At 38.4% G+C, this 26,172-nt stretch overlaps 1 protein-coding gene across 1 annotated transcript in view; it reads right to left on the bottom strand.

Moving 5' to 3' along the window:
- Positions 1-26,172, bottom strand: part of LOC134538734 (protein wingless) — a 130,951-nt gene that overhangs the window by 55,645 nt on the left and 49,134 nt on the right. The window contains exon 2 of the mRNA XM_063380194.1: positions 22,157-22,419. Within this exon, the coding sequence (XP_063236264.1) occupies positions 22,157-22,419 (263 nt within the window). The remainder of the gene's footprint in view (positions 1-22,156; positions 22,420-26,172) is intronic.

The following is a 26,172-nucleotide window of genomic DNA, read 5'->3' on the forward strand; positions in this document are numbered from 1 at the left end:
AAAAAATTTAAAAAAATAAAATAAAAAATACATAAAATTCTGGCTTGTACTAGAACTATATCTTTGCTCAACAATGAGAAGTTCACAAGCTAGCAGAATCTGTTTATGTATTTTTTATTTTATTTTTTTAAATTTTTTATTAATTTATTTTTATTTTTTATTATTTTTTCCTGAAATTTTATGATATCAAAGAAATCTTGTGGCGGTTTTCTCCGTGTGCTTCCGATTATTCTTGTCAATATTATGGCGGTTTTCTCCGTGTGCTCCCGTTTATTCTTGACAGTATTATGGCGGATTTCTCCGTGTGCTCCTGATTATTCTTGACAATATTTTGATGGATTTCTCCGTGTGCTCCTGATTATTCTTGACAATATTTTGATGGTTTTCACTGGGTGCTTCTGATTATTCCTGACTATACATCTGATGGTTTTCTCCGAGTGCTTCTGGTTACTGATGAGGAATTTATCTCTGCATGAAGGATTTTTTTACTTAATGAAGCATGTCATTTTTTATTCAAGGTTGCATATAATTAGTGAACTTCTGCTACTCAATCATTACTTGTAATATTTTTATCAGGCGGAAATTAAAAAAAAAATTATCATTACTCAGTCAAATAATTTCTGAGAAATCTAAGAAGCACTAACAGGATGGACGAACTTCCTTCTCCTTGGAGTCTAGCGAAGCCATCGTTCTATTTCGATCGTTAGTGAGCATCCCGCATCCCGCATAAAAGAACTAAATATTATTTACCTGCAAGTAACATGTGGCGACATCTGTTGTTGAAAAGCAGAACTACTTGCAAAAAGTACCTTTGAATGAGATAAATTAATTCTCGCTGATGAAATAATTAAAAAATTCTATTTAAGTAATATATCTAATTTAAAACTCTTAGTTTGCATCTGGCATTAGTCTCGGTAGCTAATATGAATTCCGATTTAGGATCTGACGCTGTATCGAAACGTCATCACTGTAGATACTGTAGCAAGGTGTTTACCTTGAGAAAGAATGCTAAACGACATGAGAGAAGCGAGTGTAATTTGGGTCCTTGTCAAAAACCATTTCATTGCAGTCAGTGTCAGAAATCCTTTGGTAGAAGATATTACTTGGATAGACATTACAAGACCTGTACAATTAAGATGAATAAAGATAACGAAGACTGGGCTACAACATCGCGGAAGAGGAACGAAGGCGAAAAAGCTAATGCTAAAATTACTGATCTAGATCAAGATAATAATTTAAAATCTAAAACAAACGAAGGAAGTTGTAACCACATTAGAAATGAAAATATATTTACTCCAATATCTAGTCGTCTCCATGAAAATGAGAAAGATGGAGAACCATCTGAAGCTTACAAGGTCGAAGACTATGATGAATCATCTGAAGCGTGCATGATTGAAGATTGTGGTGACACAGCTGAGGCTGACATGATTGAGTACTGTACTGAAGCACCTAAAGCAGGCAAGATCGAAGACTGTGATGGCGGTCTGAGACCAAAACGATGGAAACGACGTAATAAAATAAATTATCCTGATCAAGTTTGTGGTGCTGACATGATTGAAGACTGTGGTGACACATCAGAAGCTGGCGTGAACGAAGACTGTGCTGACACATCTAAGGCTGACATGATTGAGTACTGTACTGAAGCACCTAAAGCAGGCAAGATCGAAGACTGTGATGGCGGTCTGAGACCAAAACGATGGAAACGACGTAATAAAATAAATTATCCTGATCAAGTTTGTGGTGCTGACATGATTGAAGACTGTGGTGACACATCAGAAGCTGGCGTGAACGAAGACTGTGCTGACGCATCTAAGGCTGACATGATTGAGTACTGTGCTGAAGCACCAAAAGCATGCAAGAGCGAAGACTGTGATGGTGGTTTGAGACCAAAACGATGGAAACGTCGTAATAAAATAAATTATCCTGATCAAGCTTGTGATAATCACTGTCACGATGACGAAAGTGACCTTGAGGTTGGTGTTAAAACGATAGACACCAGAGATAATAATATTTATTATAAACATGCAAGGATGATGAACGCAGCAGAAGAGTTTGATTATACCTCATGGGAAGATCCTAACATATTGGTTGACAGGCTACGACTACTACATGGATCGCTTTGTGCAGGAAACTATTCGAACATTAAAGAAATATCCTTCATACTCAAAGAACTGAGGGAAGCTGGCTACATACAATAATGGCTTAAATTAAATGTGTATAAACTTGAAGATAAATTAATATATTTTCTTTCCAAATGGTATCTACCATTTATCGAAATCTGATTTCTAAATAAAACTTATAACTTAAAGGTGCAAAATACGTTACCACTGCCAGTCAAAATGTATACTAATAAAGACATGTTAGTAACCATGCCAAGTTCGATAAGAAAAGTAATTGGAATCAGTTGGAATCAATTGAAGATGGAGCTCTTGGAACAATTGGAGCCTTTTGAAGCATTTGGAGCCTTTTGGAGCTGTTGGAGCCATTTGGAGCATTTGGAGCCATTTGGAGCATTTGGAGCCATTTGGAGCATTTGGAGGCCGTTTGGAGCAATTGGAGCCTTTTGAAGCATTTGGAGCCTTTTGGAGACATTTGGAGCATTTGGAGCAGTTTGGAGCATTTGGAGCTGTTTGGAGCATTTGGAGCAATTTGGAGCCGTTTGGAGCATTTGGAGCCTTTTGGAGACATTTGGAGCATTTGGAGCCATTTGGAGCATTTGGAGCATTTGGAGCCGTTTGGAACATTTGGAGCAATTTGGAGCATTTGGAGCCGTTTGGAGCATTTGGAGCAATTTGGAGACATTTGGAGCATTTGGAGCCGTTTGGAGCATTTGGAGCCATTTGAAGCTGTCAAGCATTTGGAGGCTGTCAAGCATTTGGAGGCCGTTTGGAGCATTTGGAGCCATTTGGAGCTGTGTTAAGCATTTGGTGGTTATTGGAGCATTTGGAGCCTTTTTTTGGAGCTGTTGGAGCATTTGGAGCCTTTTGAAGCATTTGGAGCCATTTGGAGCTAAGAAGTAGTCGATGCACGTCTATGCAGGGCTAAATGTTTATAAGATTGCTGGCTTTCGCAAGTGATTCTGTAGTAGGATAGAAATTGTGTAATAAATATTATGTTTGTAAAAGACTTTGAGGTGTTTTATTTCTCGAACCTTACACTTTTCTGGTACTTTTTTAAAATTAAAGTTGATTTGTATCGGCCAGGGATCGAACCAAGGACCTTAGTCGATTTAATCAATCAGTATATAGATTACAAATTTATTTAATGAATTTTGAATTTTTTCCCGAATCTCTAGCATTAAAATTACGAATTTCCAATATGGTGGTCTTGATGTCTGATAGGATGGTGGTCGTAGAGGATTTAGAGGTTCTTTAAATATATGTTGAACATGGTATATTGAAATTATTATTTTTTACATAAAATTAAACATTATTGCATCGATCGGGTATCGAACCGAGGACGGGAGCGGATCGAATCAATATGTAAGTTAATGAGTGATTTATTTAATGAATTTTGGATTTTTTTCCCGCTTTTCTAGCTACATTATTACATGATTTCAAGATGGCGGTCGAATTTCAAGATGGCGGGGGCACCTCGGTAATAAATGATAACTGCACTGTAGCGGGTTAGAATAAAATTAACCAGATGGAAATGTACTCCATAATACAAGTACACACACAAGATGGAGTACTCTGGCAGGTGGTAGCTCCTGGTAGCATGTACTGAACATAAAATGTCGGATCCATGATGGTCGACAAGGACAAAGTCAAATTTCAAGGACAAAGTCAAATTTCAATGTCACGGTCAAATTTCAATGTCACGGTCAAATTTCAAGGTCAAGGTCAAATTTTAAGGTCAAGGTCAAATTTCAAGGTCAAGGTCAAAGTTCATGGTCAAGGTCAAAGTTCAATGTCAACAGTTGAGGACAAAGGTATGGTGAACATAAAATTATACTACATGGTATCGGCACACTCTAGCAGATGAAAACAAGATGACGGTCTCCAGCGGATGAATACAAGATGGCGGACATGATGTCATACCAGTTGATGATATATACCTTGGTACTGGAGGTGGTAGATCAGTCTAGGTAGCTTTCATGGAGGAAGGATCAACCGTTTACTCTCGCCGGGAATCGAACCAAGGACGTACATCGATATAATCAAACAGAATTCAAATACGTTAATTTTTTGATGAATTTTGGAGTTTTTTTCATTAAAATCGGATAATAAATAAAGATTTTCAAGATGGCGTCCAAATTTCAAGATGGCGGACATGACGTCATACTAGGTGAAGATATGTATACTTTGACATAAGTGGTGGGGGTCAGTCTGCCTGCGTCCACTGAGAGGGAAGGATCGGTAGCCATTTTTAATTTTTTTTGCACTCGTCGGGTTCGAACCGAGGACTCCGAACTCCGTGTCTAAAAAGTATGTTTTTTATAAATATTTTATTAAATTTATATTATTTAAATTTTTTTATAAATTTTAAAAAAAATTTCATTAAAATCGGATAATAAATAAAAAAGTTAAAGATGGCGGGCGTAACAAAATTTGCAACGGTGACATTATCATCCAATATGGCTGCCATGACATCCTTATTTTCAAGGTCGGCGGCTTATAAGCGGCTAGCTCTTAGGAGTTTTAAGCCGCTTTTAGGAGTTTTCGTTTTTTCTAGGGCAAAGCGACTTTTGAGGATTTTCGAAATCCTAATTTTTGAACTGTGGAATTATTTGAGATTTTTTGGCGGAAATTTTTTTCAAAAAAATTGAAATTTTGGCGATTTTTGAGGAATTTTGGGCAATTTTTGCCCAATTTTGGTCATTTTTGGCGATTTTTGAGGATCAAATTAAAGGTCAAGGTCAAAGGTCAAGGTCAAGGTCATCCAAGATGGCCGCTGTGACGTCACAATCCAAGATGGCGGTCGGCACCACAGGCACCACAACCTGAATCCTGTTCCAGTAGCCCCATTCCTATACTACTTGGAATGCCTGCAGTACATAGCTACTGATTGCTACGAATAGTTTCTCCTGTAAAGCCAATGACGTTAAGTACTAAATTAATGTTCGGCAATCACTGCGAATGTTAAAACACTGCCAATATCCACAATGTAACGGTCTTCGCCAATCTCTTCATATAAAAAAAAACTGTTTGGAACCAATTTGGAATATTTCTGTTACCGCAAAACGTGTGTGCTATTCACTGGCTAATTTTGTGGATCAGTCTATTGTGTAACCATAGAATAATATGCCCTTGTGTGCTGCATTACTCTCCATCAACTGTCTGCTTGCTTTGAATCCTCAGTGGTTTGCGTTCTCAAATAGCAGCAGCGCAATCGATAAATATGGCCCTGTGATCTTTCCTTTAGTATAGTCTATTATTGCAAATATAACCAAATATTTCGTAAGTTCATAAAAACTATTTATCAAGAATGCACATATAAAACCCCCAAGTAAAAATTTAAAAGCGTAGGTTTATTTTGTCCTGTCTCACAACTTCAACCATTCCCAAAGAAGAGGTGTGTTTTTCCTTTATGGGCAGTAATAATCTTTACAACACAGGGGTTCGCTTGCAGAATAACTTTGCTGGGGAATAGTCTATGTTTGTATGTATGTAACAGCTAATCAGAAAAACAAGTACTGAACCCATACATAGAAACTAATTTAAGTATCACATTGAAACAATTATACTGCAGCAAGTATACAAATTTTATCTCTTGGTATACGGCATATTTAAAGAGTAATTTTGTGAAAATTGAACAGCAGTCGATGAATGGAAACATGTAACAACATAAACCCGTATATAGTTACCTTCATAAACATTAGGGTGCATACCAAACGTATTGGTGTGCTAAATAAAACTTTATTATAGTGAAACTACCCTGGAATGTATTTGGTAAACTAAAATAATCATAATCCAAATAACCACGAGTTTTAAACTACTTAAGAAAACAATGATTATAATACATACTCTCCTCTTAAATTTCATATACGCTTACTATCACAGTGGTAAAGCCCGTACGTGGTAGCCTTTAGGGGGAAGAATCAAATCTCGTCATTGGAAAACATTTTTTTTACATCTTTAATAACATTATAATATTATAATAATTTTTAATGAGCTCAATAAGGTGAAGTTTTGTTTTTAGGAAGTATTAACAGACTGATTTCTATCGTATAAGCAAAAAATATATATACAATCATATTCTAAATGCTGTAATATGTTTTTTTAAGTTTTCGGGTTAAAATATTAGTAATGCCTTGTTGCGGTGTGGAAGCAATTAATTATTAACTTTTTATTGAATTTTAACAATAAAGGCAGTATTTCAATAAAATTCTTTGTCGAAAACCAGTTCTAAAGCCAGGGTTTTATCGGAACAGTTTCTAATAGTTTAAAATTTCCTGTTGTTTAGTGCTGCTAATTGCTATCTGCGTTTGATGGTGGCGAGAAAGGTTTACGATTTTGGCAGTGTATTCTAGCGGCGGGCGCGGAAGTGTGTGATTCCCGTCTACACAATTGTTGTATATTACATGAAAAGCGAAAATTTTATTTTTTTATTTATCAATTTATTTATCACGATCGGCATTATTTTAAAGAATTATACTTTAAATTTCGTGTCCGAATTTCATGTTATATGTTTCTTTGCTACATGAAAAACATGAGAACACATAAGTTTGCTCTTTGCCAGGTTAGATGTTTATACATCACTGGCGAGTACTGAAACATTTTGTCACAACTTTTTTTAATTTTTCTCACCCACTATTTATGTTTCTTCCAAACTAAACTGCCAACCTGTCAGGTGTCTTAAAAATGTTATGAAGTTATGTTCAGAGAAAACACTTTTTTTTAAGGTAACATTGTAATCTGGATCAAATGTATTGTTTATAAAGTTTTTATTAAAGGGAAATGCATTTTTTCGATGTAACTTACTTTGAAAACATTAATACAAGTTAAACGGAAGCACGCATAAATCTCTGTGGAAAACACAGCTCTGGGAATGTAGTGGATTCCGACTGACTGGACTTCCGAATCACTGTCCTCTATTCAATCATCATTTCAGCAGATGTTTCCAACCTATGATAGACATTATAAATTCAATTTTCACCTCCTTGATCCAATCCAAATTTAGGGTATACTATAGGGTTTAAAGTTTTCCTGATTAATTTACCTTATTTATTTTTTGACGTTAAAACGTATGTTCGCCTGTTACTTCGATAGTAGGTCGAACTTTCTGGTGTGACAAAATAACGTCAGATTTGAATCGCCAAGAACAAGGAGGATAATTATGCGTCAACAATGGTTGAGCCCACAGCGGATAGATTATGCCTGTACGTGTCTGTCGCGCAGTGACGTCATTGTGCTCGGCATCATGTTTATCTTGTGCATAGCGAGGCACTATGCTTTAGTTACTTGAGAATAACTTGTGATTTATCAATTATGCAATAATTATACTACTCTGTGTAACCATTGTATAAAATAGATTTATAATTAAATTACATATTAATACGAAACACTTGTTATGGTTTTATCCCGACATTTGCACAAAAAAATACGTGAACCCGAAACGCGCCTTTCACAGTTTTTTTTTTTTAGAGTCCCGTTTGGCCTATACGTCTTAATTGTTTACGGAGATCCATCCATATTTTATTATCTTCGTCTTAGCTTTATGTTAAAGTTCTACAGTTATTCTTGTACACATATATTAATATTATAAATTAAACATTTTTGGTTCTTAATACTGTAATAATCATCAACTAAAATGTTCCTTCTTCTAAAATAATTAATTTCGTTGTTCCCTCGTACATTGGAAGTAACGTTAGAATAATATTAAAATGCACTATATTTCGTTCAAGCTACGGTCTTTATCTCCACACAACATATTTTCTGTACCTTTAACTCTATCTCATCTTCTAGTGCTATCTTGATTCCATAATTTTTTCTTGCCTATGAGCCACCTAGGGAATCTTTTTTTTTACTTTTTTCTTGTTGTCCTGCTAATTTCCTGATAATTCAAATGGTGCCCTTGAAACTTCCAAGCAGTTATCTGATTTCTTATTTGCTGTATAGTCTTCTTTATTTGCTATCATAAGCCGCATTAAGCCCTCGACTTCTTCGTTCTATGCTGTCTATCTTGTTCAGCCTTACTTCTTCAGCATGTTTTATGTTTCTTTATTCATTTATATTGTAGTATTCTATTTTATCATTCACATATCATCCCGAGAGAAATTTGGGTGTCCTAATTTCGGCGCTATGATGTCAAACGTCACCTATTTCCTGGTCGACAGACGATGACACGTCAGCGCGCGCGAAGTAGAGGATCCCGACAAGAAGTTTAACTAAGTCCTGGCTTTAAACACCGCCATCTGCGCATGCGCTAGCGAACCACTGTCTGCTTGGATCGAGACTTGAGACACTTTGCGACACATCTGCACACACTGCTTCATTTCGCCTTCATGCGGGAGTCCAGAAAGCTAAGTGGCGCAGATTTGCGATCAGAAACACAAAAAAAAAAATGTATTTGAAGGCAAAAAATCCACCTCAGTAAAATGTGAACGAGTTACAGTTTACTGAGCAGACAGGTATAATTTAGGCTCTGCTTAAGGCACACGTGTGGTGTGCAGAGCTTCAGAGAAAAAAGCTCGGTTCAGAAACGGCATATCTTATGCCGCATAAGATATCCAAGAGTAGTTATGTTTTCGTATTCCGTTTTTAAACTATATTTTTAGAACAGATAAAATGGCTAGAAACTTATGTTTTCAGAATGATTTTAAGTCTTGAAAAATCCGGTACAGATTCTTGAAAGCTTTAAAGAGCCTAGCACTACACGCCTTTATCTTCATTTCTCTGCTAGATATATGTATTTATGTTTACCACTTAGGCCTAATCTCATTAGTTTCCCTGTGCACAAGCCTTGCGCTTAAAGGCGCCCCACTAACACAGCTGCAACTCTTGGCTAGGAAACGTAGCTGCAGACAGACCATTACTTCAGTATTTTCCAGTACGTGGCCCCGACTGCAACGCTTCCTCCGAGGAGCTGTGTTACCTGCGCCTGGCCTCCCCTGGCCCTGGTAATTATCCGCGGTAATGACGGACACTTGAGATAACCCCCTTTGGGGCTGCGAGCGAGAATCCTAGGGGGGGGGGGTGGGTAGGGTGCATGAGGAGGTCGGCCAATTACCACGGAACCACGCTAATTAACAACGCCGGAGATGTTGACGTTAATTGAAAATCTTGTACAGTACTTCTCTCCCGCCGGTTAACATGTCTCAAATTAAGCACTGCGCTCGGAGCACAAAGTCGCGGTCGACTGAAGGTTTTTTTTTTTCCCCGCCGTGTTTTGACGAATCCATTTTTGGGGGATATGGTAGCGAGAAAACGTGACAGTCTTGCAGGTGGGAACAGGTTTGAAAGATAGCAAAGCCTGCTGTGTATCTACATGGCTGCAGAGATAAAAGCTACTTTATTAACATTCCAACCGTTCGTTTTTTTTTTTTTTGCTATCACACTTACTATTGAGAAACAAATCCTTGCCTGCATTCCAAGTTCTTTACAGTCACGTTGTCAAAGAAAAGGTTTGTCTTATTTTCAAGACCATTTAAGAAAGTTTACTGTACTGTAGTACCTTCTGTACTTAATTTCAAATGTTATTTTGATGATCAAGAAATATCAATCGCCAGCTGCACATTTTAGTACCTTAAAAGAAAAATAAATTAAAAATTCTTAATGCGTACATGAAAATAAGTCCAAGTAACTCCCAAACATCCTACAGAGGCTTAAATATGTATAAATCTTAAAGAAATATAATAATGATTTAGATCTAATGAACAAAAAAAATATTTTTATATAACACGTTAAACACAATAAGAATAATTCTAGATACAAAATATAATTAAAACACAATCAATTTAGTTCTTAAATAATATAAAAAATATTTATAATAAATTCATCAAAACAAAAATAAAAAGGTACTTTACTTGATAAATTGAACAAAAGGCGAAAAATCATCAAATTACAAATAATCTATACTAATAATAAAACTTTTCGAAGCCAAAAGTCTGTACATTATATGAAATGATACCAAAAAAACTATTGCGAATAACTATTTATATTGTTGAGAACTAAAAAAAAATAGTTTTCTTTTTATTTTTGTCAATTGGTCTTTTTGTCTGTCTGGTTGTACGAAAACTACTGCACGGATATTGATGAAGTATTTTTTTTATGGAAAGCTCTTTGGCTAACTTATAAACTAGGTTATATCTAAATACAGAATTCCACCCTTAAGGAGGTGAGAAAGTGGTAAATATGGTTTAACGATGGTTAGTTTTTTCTCTGAAACTAATCAAGCTTAAGAAAATATAACTACCATTAATTATTATTCAAAAAATACCCACCACAATTTTTATATTTTGCGAATATCAACTCCTCTTTTGAAAACTCTTAATATACGATCTCTACCTTAACAATTATGATTTTATAATAATAAATTATAGAAGATTGTTATATCATTAAAACTGTTGCAACTAATACGACCTCGTTCGGCTCCAAACTTACCGCTTTAAGGTGAAGTAATTTCAACAGTGTGCAACGAGTTGAAAATTTTATTATGTTATTCCATGCGAGTGACATCAACAGACAACAAAATTTTCTTTACTTATTCAAAAGATACATTAGAAAAAGAGTATAAATATATTGTGACTTTGTACAACACAAGGCTTAGGTTAATTGTACGTATATAAAATACGTTTATTGAGATAATACTGATTAATTTTTATGAAATGTGGCGCATAATATTATGTTTTAATGGATGTTACATTAAAATATAATATAATATTAAATAATTGGAATTTTTTTATTATGCTTATTAATTTGCCAAGTTAATACTGGGAAAATATTCAGGAAACGGTTTACTAATAACTTTACTGTTTGAGGTACTGAGACAACAAGAGAATCTGAACCCATTACTACTGCGAACATTAGTTTGTAGTGATAGGGTTGTTTTCATATAAATATAAAATTTTACAAATTAACAAACTCCGTGTTTTGGCCATGATATTAATTTAATTAATAATAAAACCATTTGTGGATAGCGGATATTCTAACTGAATTTTATCATGATAAAAAGTGTTTGTGTAGAAACGTTTATGACTTTAAAGACTAAATCGTGTATTTACTGTAGCATTAATAAAATCACGTACTCATGTGGAATACAACTTTGAATCTACCGTTTGTATATCTATATGCTTTGTCGTAAAAACCAATAATTTTAGGTAACTATTCATTCATGAAAGTTTAAAAACTAAATTTTGTTTCCCAAAATCTTGGGCAACAACTAACTGGTGTCGTTTCCATAAACGAACTAGGAAATGTTTAGCTATACGGTCATCCTGAATTCTGAAGTGTTCGTTATATTTTATTTTTCAATTTTATCCATTTTACTTAGCGCCAAGTGAATTGGAGAGCCTGGTAATTAATTTAACCTAAATTAAATATTTTTGCTTTGCTGAAGCTTTAATTTTCAATAAAGATGTAGCTAATGTCATCAACGTCAAATCTACAACAGCCTCAGAAAATCTCGTCAAAATATTGTGTCATGTACCTAAGCGTAAGCCAATATTGTAATTTTTAATCGTAAATAAAGGAATTTATTGCTATAAATGCTTAAGTTTAATAGCCTATTTTTATTTAAGCTACTTTTTTCTATTTATTTGATCGAATATTTTATTTTGCGACGTTAATACGAGCTGTCTTGCTAACCACTTAACCATAACTTAAAAAATTCAATGCAAACTAAATAAACAAATAAATCTCTAGCAAATTATAAAAAATAAGTAAAAATCGGAAAATGTAGCCCATAATATTAAATATATTTCATATATAAAATAAAACTGAATTCAAGAAAAATGTATAAGAGAAACTAACACTAGACACGAACATAGAAAAAAATAATCATTTGAAATACAAAATAAAATTTATGTAAGCTACATTAAAAACTAAAAACTTATAACTATAAGCTACCTACCAAGAACATTGGAAACAAGCGATAGACACTTCCGCCTACACTCTTACACAAAGTTGCATTAAAATAAGAATAACATACACTATCTATTACTAGTTACAATCATTTTCAATTTTTAATTTTTATTTTAGTAAGTGATGGGGTAAGGGTGGAACGGGGTATCTATCCGAGAAGTTAATGGCAACATCTGCCACGTTTTCCACTGAGACTCATTTTTGGGTGTGAGCGGGAGTTAGAAATGGAATCGCATCAGTTGGAGACTAGCGATACGACCGCCGTGTCACCGCCAGGACCTTACACAGAATTTCATTTTTATTTTTATTTTGGAGGGGTGCGGAAGGGTAGATTAGAAACTCTTTAACTTCTGTTTGCATTCAGATTCTTTCCTTTTGCCGGTGGGCACTTTTTCTGAATAGGAAGATGTTTGGCCGGGTGTTGGTGAGGGAAGAGAGGGGGTGTTGGGTATATGACGCCCAGTTATGCGCCGGGGGTCGAGGCGGCAAATTAACGACCACCCGACTGTATCAATATTTTGCTTGTCGGCGAGGAGGGGAAAGGTTGAGGGGTCCGAGGCGCCGCGCGCGCGCGCCGTGTAATGGCCCGGGTGGTCCCTCGTGCGGCCATGACGTCTCACGCCGGGGCGATTGGGAAATATGGTAGCGGCGGCGCGCTGATTTGAGGGGACCGGCCCGTCATTACCGCGGCGCCGATCAGAGGGTAGGGGAGGTCACAAGGAAAACAACAATGTTGAGAGGTGAGTCAAGGAAAAAAAAAGGACGGAGATAAAAAGGAAGGAAACACCGGTGGATCTTTTCGCGCTCCTCTTCCACGTCGACGGCCACGGGAAAACCAAGCCGCTTATACGTGAGAAGTAGCTTGGCTTCTGGGTTGTAGCCGTGTCCTGGGCGAATCATTCACCGACGTTTCGGTCGACGTTGCAGTCGCCATCATCAGGGAACAGATACCTTCCCTGATGATGTCGACTGCAGTGTCGACCAAAACGTCGTTGAATTATTCGCCCAGGACACGGCTACAACTCAGAAGACTAGCTATTTCATACAATGGCCATGAAAGCCTGCAAAGATCACCAGGATGACAAGTGCTTCATACGAGCATTCAAAGTTCGACGACTAAATATTAAATAGACTAAAAAAAAAGCTATATCAATATATTTTTGCTTTGTTTAGAATATTCAGTTTGAATGTTTACTGCAGCACCTGTCAAATAAAAGCCTCACCTTCACATCGGACAAAGCGCGCCACCGTCTGAGTGTGCAGTTGTTTCGTTAATTTCCCCGTGAATTATGGGCCGCCGTTATTTTTCCGGGACTTCATCTAACTCAACTAATTTTTTTTTTGGTAGGTTTAATGGGTTTATTAAAACTTAGTTTTTAAGTTAATCGTGATTCATAACCTAAGTCACAACGGAATCTCTCAAGCTATTGTCAGTGTGTGGTCTACTGGAAGCTTATAATCAATACGTACAGATTTAGGCGTCTTCTTCTATGACTATATGGAATATCTACTGCGGTATATTTAATAAGTAAAATAAATACATAGGAAATGTAACATGGTCTAAGTATTTGTATGGAAAATCTTTCATTAAATGACATACGTTAAAAACTCATGTCAAAACTAATAGTACCTACACATACTTTAGCAATTTATTGATAAACATTAGAAAAAATACAGGAAACTATTTTTGAATTACAAAAATATATACTTATACTACCGCTGGATCGTACAGACCACATTTCACCTGGTATCAAAAAAAATTGACTACTGACAGTCATTAACGTCAAAATATGATTCATTCTTACGACTGGTCCAATGGACAGTGAACTAGGAGCCAAAGTTCTTTCAAATTTTTACCCTTTCGAGACTGCAAGAAAACACTTGGTGGTAATAATTATATTGGAAATTGTTCATATCATGTAGCTGAAATGAACCGAGGTACTGAAATTGGTGATTCGGTGGTGCCACAAACGAAAAAAAAAAGAAAAAAAAGACTTGCGTTACGTCGTCATTTGGTTGTTTTGGGATTTTGATTTTTCCTCCGTGGGTCAAAACTTCCCCCTGCACGACTCAGGGTCCCACCCCCCTTGCCTGCAGGAACCCGCCAAATCACTTCGCACGGGTTATCGCCGCGGCACAAAGTGGTAGCGCGCCAGACACGGGAGCTGAGGAAGAGCCCTTTGTCGAGAAGGGTAGTGGGAAGGGTGGGAGGGGGGTGCACGCTCAGTTAAAAACACTACTTCGGTCCCAACCCCGTGACGCAAACGGGCAACGAAGGTCCTCCATATCGCTCCGCGACCGTCGCAATAAATTTTGGCGCCCCTCCCTCTACCAATCTTCCCGAAGAACATGCGGCGTGTATATCTCGTTTACTTTCCCCTCCCCCTCTCCTACACCAGGCGCACGAGTGGTTCTGTGCGCGACTCGCAGGCTTGTGGTTATTCTTAGGGCGTTCCCTGGCGGGGCGTGTCAACCAAGGTGGACTCTATGACCTTCACTCAGGAGGGCCAACACTCTGCGGGCAGATCCCTGGCTGGCTTCCACACCCGCAATGCCCTTTCAGTACTTGCCAGTAACATGGAAACATCTGAACTCGGTAAAAGGCAAAAGCCCGTGTGTGTTCTCGCGTGTTCTCGGAATTTTAACGTTTAATTCTTTAAAATCATGCCGAGTGTGATAAATGAACTGATGAATAAAATTATAACAGAATTTCTGGATGCAGATCACACACATGCGGAGGCGGAAGTATTCTACGGGCTCTGGCGACTGTCGCCGACCAACCGGGCGGTGCAGTCCAGAGGCACGCGCGGTCGAGACCCGTGCACGCGAAGAGGAAACCGAGGTCAGCGCCGCGTGCAGTCCTTCTCGCGGTGACCAAAGCCTATCGCACGCTCTGCAGGTTCTCTCTGGGGAGATACCCTCGGATCTCTGGTGGCTGGGCGGGGCAGGCTTGCCGCCCTGAAGGCTGCTGGCAACATCAGGCAAGACGACCTGACGCTTCAGCGGGAACAAACTGCTAGAGTGGAAACGAAACTGGGATAACTCTAAAAAAAATTGGTTGTCTGTAAAGTCGGTTTACGGACGATAGTTTAACGTGACAACGTCGTAACAAAACATTGATTAAATGATTGCATACTTTTATGAATAAAATTTAATATTTTTTTTAATTATAACTATTTTGTATGGATACAAAGAAGAGTGAAATTAAATCTACAATTTAATTGATAAATTTACTTTTATTTGCACTCATCAATTCAAATATGTTTATTACTTTAACGAAGAGATAATTTTAACTATAACTTTTATACATGTTTGCTATTTAACATCTTCCAATCTGTGTTATTCTGTTAAGGATATGACGATGATAGGAAAAGTAGGAGACGAATGGGAGGGTTTCAAGTTTAATGTGCCTCGAAAAAGTCAAATCCATGGTTGTTCCAATCGAGTGGAAGAGAGATAGATGCGGCGCAAGCGTACAATGAGCGTAACGGGACACAGCGTAAAGGGATAATGTGCGTTACGGGACACTTTTTTCGTGCGTGCAGCCGGCGTTCATTGATTTATTAGACGTTGTCACTTCAAAAAGAGAGTCACCTATTCTGTGTTCCCTAGTGTGGGGGAAAGGTACCTACAGTTAATTCATGCGACGGTCCATCTGCTTTCAGGCCATGGTAACTTTAAGAACAAACTCCACTGGTATGGCCTTGTGGAGAGTCCATTGTATGAGTAGTGTCACCAATTGGATGATGTGGAACATGAGCTGTGTTACTGTGGAAAAGTTGAGGATTTTGAGAGAGGAACTTACGCTTCATGTAGGTCTTGTGGCTCGGATAAAAAGGTTTGCCAGAAGGGTCACAAAGCGACTGGAAATGGCGGATATTTTGATGCCAACTGCAGTTCAATGAAGCGTTCCGACGACGTGACAGCATCATGTGGGGTGGTTGTTGCTGTCTGAAGGATATAAAGCTGGCGTGACAAGTCCAAAATTAGTTAGAGCGACTGTCATATGTCGATATGGAAGGGAGACATGTGGATCGTATTCTGTAAGTTGTATGAATAAAATAAGTATTTATCACTGCTTTCACCATCTGCAAGGAGACTTATTACTCATCCTGTTTGGGATGCAGTATATATTGTGCTCCTGAATGCACCCTCCCTGACTGATGCCTATTGGAGTTGTAGCTGATCCCACCGTCTTCATGGATGGACTCATAATGGGAGGTGTGTTCTTCCATTTCTGTATGATGGGTGGTTCGGCCGCCGGGATGGGCCTGGGAGGGACAGTGACCGACGGGTCCTGACTGAAAGGTCATCTAGTGCTCTACCTTGGTGGGAATTGCTAGGAAGGAACGTGCTGGCCCTGATCCTAACAGACCATGAGCTGTTGTGTTTCCAACCCGGACTGAAATGCAGCCTGAGGACCGTTGTTCTACAGGACTGTAAAAGCTGGACAGATTGCTGGTCTTTGGGCTTGGATTGGCGGTGATGCAGGTGTCCTGACCAAACGGTCAACCTGGTTCTCCAGTCAATTGCGGAGGTTACTGGGAGGTTGCAGTTGCTCATGCCTGACGAGAATCAATAGAAGCGCCAGATAAGCCCTGCACAGGCGCGGGGTACGCTTGGAGTGTGTCCGCGCTGGTGCAGGTTAAAGGGGACATGCTTTCCGAGCCTGATATGTCAAGAATGTTCAAAGTTCTGGCTCTACGTGGCTTTGCAAGCTGACTCTATTGAGTGTGCGTAAGTGGGAGGAGAGGTTGATGGTGAGCAAGCCTTTGGTCCGGAAAACATGTCAACATCTTATTTTTAAAAAAAAACTTTATCCGGCCCTCTAAATGAAGACACTTCACTCTGCACAAAGCACGTACAAAGCTAAATATATATATATACATATATATATATACAAACTTAACGATTTGGCAACGCCACGTGTTTCGGAAGCGTAGTGCGATTGCAGCGCTGTTCGGCATTCAGGGAAAACAAATGACAATCTATTCCGAGCTTTTTTTTTCAGCGGCGAACGGGTAGGACATAAAAACACGGCGAATACAAACCACAGCAAATGTCTCCCGTCCCCCTTTACATTCCCAGGGGTTTTTCGGGCGGAGACGTGTGATGGGAGGGGGCAGGAATGGTGGGATGTATTTACATAACAACGACACGCTTGTCCTGCGATGCCAACAGCGCATGACATTATCCCCGCGGACATTCGTGGGAAGGGGACGGACAGACACGAAGAGAGAAGAGAGGAAGAGAGATCGGGTGCATTCAACAGTAAAAGCTCCGAGTCTCTCCTGAATCCAACTGCTGCCAACGACGTTCTTTTTTTTTTAACTGAGAGTTTTTTTATACTAAGTTCTTTTGCTTATAATTTAATTCTGTGTGTTGATTTTAAATTTTTTTTTCATTTATAAACATGCAGAGTTAATTATTTAATGTTTTTGACTTTACCACTAACTAAAGTATTTGCGTCTAGATTTAGCTTATTCCAAAAGGTCTCTGGCATTTGATGTAGGGTTACAAATATTCGCACTAGATAGTTAATAAATATTAAATCTTTATGATCACTTACGAGATCTTTCTAAGCTTTCAAAATTAACTTTAAGTAAACATTTGGTGAGAGAATTTGAGAACCAAAAATATAATCAAAAAAGTTATCGCGAGCTGTTTACACGAACGGACCTCAATTAACAGCAATGACAAGGAAAAAATGCATAACCAATATGGCATGTGATACTTAACGCTAAAAATACCATAGTCTGAGGTGTACTTTGTAAGTGAGGCGGTATGATAAGTGCGACGCTCGCTGGTGCTTCTAACGCTTTATCGCCTCTAAGCACAAGGCTGTTGACTGGTGCGCAATCTTCTCGTCGTGTATAGGGAACCCATGAAATCTGAGCAGTAGAGATAACATTTTATGGCAGAGAAATTAACATAAAGATATAATACAGGACTCCTAAGTGCTTTCAATAATGTTTACCGGATTTTTGTGCCTAAATATTGTTCTGAAAACCCGCATTTTAGCCATTATCATTTATTTAAAAAACACAAATTGAAAACTAAATCCGTAAATAGAACTACTTATCCGTCCTCTGCGTCTTTTTAAACGCTATTCGTAAACAGATCGGATATCTTGAGCATTATCCTTTTAATTCGCGTGATTTATTTTTTTTTTTTTTTTTAACTCTGTGCACCATTTGTGTTCCCGGGTAAGAAGTTACTTTATGTTATAGCAAAAAATATGATAAGTAATAATAATTACGTATAACAAGTGATATTCTTTAACTTATAGTATATTTTCTCATTTGTAAGGTTTATGTTCGTAATTTCATCACCGGCCACTGAAAGCGCTACAAGCCCACCTACCCAAGAACGGCCCTCGGGAAAATCAAAATATCCCCACCCCCTTTTATTGTCCTTCACCAGCGTAGTCCTTATACTACGGGCCGTTACACCATCTGGCAGCTACATGTCGACTCCCCTCCCTTCCCTGCATCGGGCGTCGCGATGCCTGGACGCTTCTTCGGCCTCCCGGGGTTGAGCGCACCTTTTGCGCGACTCCTAGCGGCCTCCAGGAGTCTGGTCGCTCAACACAGCCGGAGCTCCGCAAGAAGCTTCCGAGGGTTTATGTGTGTTTCATTAAATAAATATTTAAATTAATCTGTTAAACTTTACTTTCATGAAGAATTATGTGTTAAGGTACGAATGTTCAGCATCTGAGAACATACATTTTTAAATAGACCAAGGCCAATTGCTGACTAATTTAATGTAATGTTTGGCAACTGCATCCTTTCCTTCTGACTAACAGGCTACATGAGGCATCAGCCAACTGCGGCAAGGATTCGTGCAATTCTGAATTAACACAATTTAACACTTTTACTTACTCACATCGCAGTTTTAATATGTTTGTCACAGAAGAAACTCAAGAATGCCAAATAAGAAATACAAATATAAACATAAACAATCCTGATGTCGAACAGATGGACACAACAATTAATTATGGACAACATGACGACGACAGCACAGAGGAACACATGCAAACTTAAAACATCAGACATCACAATAATTCCGTGGAAGGAATTTAGTAATGAAAACATGACAGCACACACGAACACAGGGGGCTGGCAACGACGACTCAGTTTCAACAAGAACAGGAAATTCAAACAGACAACAAACCTGGAAAAAGCAGCATACATATGAACATAACGATTTAAAAAAAAAAAAAAACAGGTATTATGTACAATACAACGACGACAGCACTGACAAACACGGTTGCCTATGAAGAAACAGTTTTAACGTTTCGGGAAGTGGCATCTGTTCCCGTTATCAGGCGCAAACAGACTGATATCGAACACTGGGAAAACAGAAGGTTTTTGAGTTGTTGTTTTTTCATGACAAACAGTGCAAATCTGCAATGGTGTATGTCCAAAAAAAATGTTATAAAATCAAGGAGAAGGGAGTCTGGAAGAGTTCAGCCGAGAGACTGGTGGCAGTACCAGCGAGTCCTCCGAGCGAAACAGGAGTAGTTTGTGGTGATACCAGCAAGTTATGTTTGGCCAAGAAGTAGTTGGCGACTCTTGACGCGAAAAGCCACGACCTAGGTTCAGGAGGTTGTCCGTACTGAGACTCAACCATGTCCACGAACTTGACAAGAGGTTCAGTCGTGCATTAAGTGATCCCCTGTTTTAGGGTCGGAAGTAATACTTAACGGGGAGATGTATGCCATAACCATTTTCTATCTTTTAATCTTCAAAATTTGGCTTATTTTAGGTAGACATCACGGATAATGAAATTTCTTAAGGACCATAACATAGTGTTTATTCACTATTTATATTCAAAATTTAATTCCTAATAAACACCAGTTTCTTCTCAAGTAAAATATTTGTAGTAGTCCGTCACTACTGACTTCAGGCGTATCCTTAAATTGTGTGCTATGCTTTAATGAAACTAAATTTAGATAATTAAACCCTGGCAAATCAATTTAAAAAAACTGTTGTAACCAGTATATCTTCTTCCACCCCTCCCTCTTTTCTAATGTTTCCTCTCTCTTCAGTGCTACTGCGTAGGTAGCTGTACTCAGAGGTACGAAGCCCGCGCAGATCCCCCAATACTCATCACAGTTCACGAACTTGATGAAGAGGTTTAATAGTGTATTACGTGATTCCCTTTTCTTGGATCGGAAGTAATGCTTACGGGGAAGAGATATGAACCAAATGTCATAATAGTTTCAACGAATTTTATGCCATAAAAATGTTCTTTCTTTAAGACAAATACCACACATGATGAAATTTTCAAAGACCATAACATAGTGTCTATTGAAAGTATTATTACATTTGTATTCATGCCAAAAATGAGTTCAATATTAAACGCGAATGACTTCATATGTGAACTATTTGTAGTCAGTATTGACGTCCAACATTTTAGTAAATTATGATATATGCTTTTGCCTAGCAAAATTTTTATGATTAAATCAAAGGAAAAAAGTTGAAACAAACTACTTTTCGGATCTTGTATTTGGGCAACATCCTTGTAAATTATGGTTTGTCTTTCTTTCAAGGATTTTGAAACCAAGATGGTGTGTTTTGGTTCCTATCTGTTCCTCTTTACTAATGTTTCTCAACTCGCTCAGTGCTACCCTGGCGGTATCCTCGAGTCAGAAGAGCGAGGTCTGTTAGTTTTCAGCGCAGACTCTGCGCCGAACATGCTCACTAAATTTACGCTTTGTATTCTGGGTCGGGTTTAATCCAAGGAAGACTAAATTGCCAATTCTTCTCGAATATAGCTTCAACAAGGCGTGCCAGAAACAACAGGAGCACACCATCACTCCCACAGACGTGACGTAAACCAAGAAACCAAGATGTAGAAGATGACTCTTGGCTTGAAAGACTACTACTAAGTTAATAGAATGTTGTCCGCCCAGAAAGAGGGGCAACTTATGCAAGCAATAAATTCTAATAATTTTTTTTCTTTAAAGATGTTATCCCTGACCATATTATACTTGAATATATTATATGTCAATTACATATATATCATACATAGATAGGCATTCAGAGGAATTGCAGTGGTCGTCATAAATTTTAGTGGATTCTACTCGATAGCTGTTCTCTCAGTCTCTTCCATACCAGAGTTCAATTATTTATGTGTGGTTTCCTGTCTGGAGTCTCCGATTCTATTTACTTACACTGTTAAACATTTTCACCTTAAAATTTGCGAAGAACGCGTCTTCTTAAATCTATTGTTATCTTCGTACATTAATTGTTACACAGTTCACTGATTTTGAAAATGAACCGATAAGAATATTCTTGATGTACAAGAAAAAATTTAGAAACATACTAAGACTACTACTACAAAAAAAAACAATTATTTCTTCTACGTGTGTGTTTGCCATGGCTAAGTCGAAAAAGGTAACTCATAAATCAAAATACGGCGGTATTTCTAAAAAAAATACCGAGTTATCTGAAATTACGAAGAACTCTTGGTTTATTTCAGGTGAATCCTCAGTTAAAAAAAGCCCGTAAATTTACTATCATTTCTAACTTACTCCCGAATATCGTGTTACGTCAACGTTGAGAAGAACCGGCGGTTAGGGTCGTGACTAGAAGAAGGCAAACGGGACTTGAAAATCGTAGTGTTAGAAGACAAAAAAAAAGTTGAAATGACATATTTGTCTTAAAATTTATTTTTTTATCTAAACTATGTTGTATATATTCAGTGCTAAGCAATATTTACATATTTGAGAAGAAGAATATTACAAATATTCACGGAAACAATGTAGGCGATGAAATAAAAATTATTCATTTTTAATCCACCTTTTCTTTTGTATGTAATAAGGATTTTATTTATTTCCGTGGATTCTCAGATTAATCTGTGATTAAAGTTGGCAATATGTATCATATTGTGTACTTGGTTGAAATGTTTGTATTACAAGTCCTATTTCATTGTAGTATTATTCACGTATTATACAACTTGTACTAAAATATGTGATATGTGGTGGGGATGTGAGGTTTTAAACGGGAAAGGTTTTGGTTTGGTTGGTTCGGGGGGGGGGGGGGGATAGGCATCCAAGATGGGAGCTAGCGAGGTGTTGAAAGAGGCCGGAGGGTGTGTGGTGGGGGGTGGTTGGAGAGGGGACTCACCCCGGTCCACGATCTTGCCGAAGAGGTTCTTGCCGCGCAGGAAGTTGCGCGTGGAGCAGTTCCAGCGGCGGTCGCGGAACTGGTGCTGGCACTCGAGCACGGCCTGGTTGGCGCCGCGCGCCACGGCCACCAGCACGCCCGGGTTCTCGCGCGCCAGGCGCCGCTGCTTGCGCCTCAGCGTGGCGTGCACGGCCGGGTCCACGCGCAGCGCGCCCGGCGAGTGGGGCAGCAGGTTGTTGGGCTCTCCCGCCTTGGCGATCCCCCTGCGGCGGACACCGGCACACCGTCCCCTCACACAGCTGCCCGGCAAACGCAACCACTGCCATCTTTCTTGTAGTATTATAAACCATTTCTCGGCAAACCTTTTTTCCAAAGGAATCTTTGGTCAAAGCACAGAATTGTACAGCTAAAAAAGGCAGTCGCCGGACGTGGATTTTAAGAAAACATGGAAGTAGTGATCTAAGATTTAAAGAATAATATACCTAACAGGGAAATTATGAGTACCGTATCCATGGATACTGCTTTGGATGAACTGACGACAAAATGTTTACGATATTAATGAAATTCAGTCTTTGGATGGCGGATTTGGAGAAAAAAATCGGAATATGGGGTTCGATGAATAACACAACGAGACAACCACACCGCACACAGGATCACCGTAGCAGACTTAAACCATTTTGAACTGCTGTGTTGCGCTAGGTTCGCCATCTGAAATTTCCTGTTCCAATCCCTCTACTCTGGCTTTCTAATCCCTTGAATAACGTTGCATAAAATAATTTCACATAACTCAAGGAATTGGAAAGTCAGATTTGACAAATAAATGGAATAGGATTTTAAAGATGGCAATCCCGTCTAGTAATTGGAAAATATAATGTTAAAAATAATAAATTAACGAGACACACAAGCAATGAAATGCAGTCCCTGACTTGGTTTTCGAGAGAAATGGAATTACTTGTATCCAACTGAAAGAATAAGATGAAAATGAAATTATAAAATACCGTCCATGGATACTGCTTTGGAGAAAACTGGAAGGAATAAAATGGGAAATAATGAGACAAACAAACACACTAAAAAATACATTCTTCAGGTGGAGGGCTGAAATAAAATACAAGTTGGGGTACCTATTGGATTCAATAAATAAGACAAACTATATAATTCAGTCGTAGGATGAAGGACTTTGAGAAAAATAGAAGAAGAATAGAATGCCTTAGTTTTGACTATCTTATCGACTTTGTCAACCATGCATAACTGCAGATAATTTTCCTGTAGCATTATTATTTTGCTTCTTAGTGTACTAACAGAGAGTATTTTCGTATATGAGTCTTGCTTGGGTTCTGGGTCTAAGCCACGTCTGCAGGCAATTTTATTTCTATGCTTTAAATTCTTAAACCAAGAATTTTCCTTTTGAGGGGGAGTATCATTAATTATTTTAAATATTTTTACTTATGAATTAAATGAATACATAATGTTACCATAGTTTAATGTTTTTAAAAGATTTTATTTGTTTACTTAATGGTTTTTAGAAACTTAAGGTCCAATTTATATTATAAAGTTTTTAAAATAACTTATCGTACGCAGCTAAAGTCGTAAAACACTTTTTTTTATCTATTATATCGGGAAAAAAAATTAATTTGCCGGTGTTTAAGAAAAAACCAATTAACTTGAATTATTATTATTTTAAAATTGAATAAGTTCTACGAAAAATACTACGCATGAACTTTAAGTTAGAATAAAAACTGTAAACTTAAATATTTCCTTATCTAATTTAATTCTGTAATTGAAGTATATGTTAGTTGTATATTAAAAACCGTTAAATAAACGTAAAATAAATTTGTGAAAACCCCTTTCTGTTTTACAAGCAGTTGATAGTTTTATTCTATAGACAAAGAAAAAACGACAGGAATTAATAAAAGCGATATTGTTCAGGATGCTGCCTACTTGACACTCAGCGGACGTGTGTAGGTTCCTCCGACTGTGCGAGACTTAAACGTGAGGCGCAGTGATAACCTCTGTGGGAAGATCCTCCGTGACGGCGGGGGAAAGGTCTCCCTAGCCCATCATCGGACTCCTAGGAGCACGTCAGCCCCTTCAACCACCCCTGAAGGAGCTCCTTGGTGCGACAAGGACATAGGGGTAGACATTCCCGACGACCCCCCCTTCCTCCTTACTCCCCCGAGAGACATTCGAACTTCCCGAAAGAAAAAGCCCCTGGAAGGCACGTTTCCTTTGTTTGTGTGTAAAATCAAAGCCTCGGTCCGCTTAATCGTTTTTCAACTGACAACCCCCCCCCTACCTCACCCCTTAACCCTATTTATATATATATATATGTCTAACGTTTTATTTTTTTTTGTTTATCTTATCCAAGCTCGACCTCCTTGCCTTGGTTCGTCGCCAGAGCAAACAGGTTGCGAATGAGAACCTACTCCTGAGACCGTTTTCGTGTTGGTGATGGGACGTAGGGAAAGGCGGTGGAGGCTGACGGGGGAACCCTTACCCTCCCCCCTACCAAACACACACACACACGCACACCCTTGGCGGTGGAAATACGATCCCTGTTGACATTATACCGGGCTGGGAGCTGTCCCAGGTATTGGGCGCAGAAGGAGCGCCGACACGATGCACGCTCTAGCAAGAGGTGGCATCCTTGGTCCAGCTCTTCAGGGCGGTTTCCCGCCGGCGGCGATTAAGGCCCGTCTGCACCCACCACGTCGAATTTCCGATGTGTTTAACATCTTAGCTCTCGGTGTACGGGCATTTGGTGGGAGTAATTTCGAGAATGGAACGGAAGTCGCGTGGAACGGAAATGTGTAACCACGATGCTACAATCTGTGTCGGATCGCACGAACCAAAGTTCACAAAGACAAAGGGAAACCTTATTTTTTTTTTTACTTCTCAATGAATTTTTACAATATGGGCTATATTTTAATAAAAATTAATTTTTCTAATATAAGGTCCGAAGCTGGGGTTTAGTATTTTTTTCGAGTCTTTTTCACTTTTATCGGAGCCATTTACTTATATAGTTTAACCTTTCACATCGAATTTGAATGGTTCAATATCCGACATAGTGGCTCTAGCAGCGAATTCTAGTGGCAGGTGCAAAAAACTATGTATGATTTGTGTCAAGAAATGTAGTTTTAAAAACAATTTGCTTTTATTTATGACGCTCGGCATTATCTTAAAGAATTCTAGGATAAATTTCGCGTTCGAGTTTCACATTACACGTGTGTTTCCAACTTGATAACATGTTAATTTGCTGGTTACCGACGTTAGTAGATATAAAATGGGCGTACGGGCACAATGTAAGTACTTGTTATGGAACTAAAGGTTTGTGGTGGTTTCTGGTGGCGTCTTGCCAGACTTGACGAATCTGCCATGTTCGGGCGTTTCCGCCGCTCGATGCGTATGATCGTGAGTTCGTCGACTACATTCGGTAACACTTTTTTTATTCGCAATCCTGCACAGTGGTTTGCTAGGTAACTAATGTCACCTGCGATGCCACTAACATCGTGGGTAGTCGTATTTTTAATTTTTATTCTCGGTATTGGCCACTTCTACTGTAAAAATCGCTTTATGTTGGTCGTTTTGGTGGTTCATTAAAATATTATTCAAGTTTAAAATATTTAAGATGTGGGCGGATTCGAACTCACGACAGATTACCAACACAGTGCTTTGACCGCTCGGCTACTGGGTCAAACATAATATTCTTTATAAGTGTACACTAACCAAATTTCGAACCTTGACAGTTTGGACCGATGGATTGTAAAACATGGGACTTAGACCGCACGGCCATCATCACATTAACCAGACTGATAATTAAATAAGGTACATAACAAAATAACACCAATATTCGTACTTGAATTTATTTTTATTTTGGAGAAATAATAGCATCACATTATAGAAGGCGTTGCCGACACCTTTATTTTCATTACTTGTTACCAGGAGCGCTTGTTAACACACATCGTCTGCTAGAGAGCGCTGTCGCCATCTTGTTTTCAGAAATCTATACAAGGAGTGCT

The sequence above is a fragment of the Bacillus rossius genome, chromosome 14 (genome assembly GCF_032445375.1).
Source record: "Bacillus rossius redtenbacheri isolate Brsri chromosome 14, Brsri_v3, whole genome shotgun sequence".
In the NCBI taxonomy this organism is placed as follows: Eukaryota; Metazoa; Arthropoda; class Insecta; order Phasmatodea; family Bacillidae; genus Bacillus; species Bacillus rossius.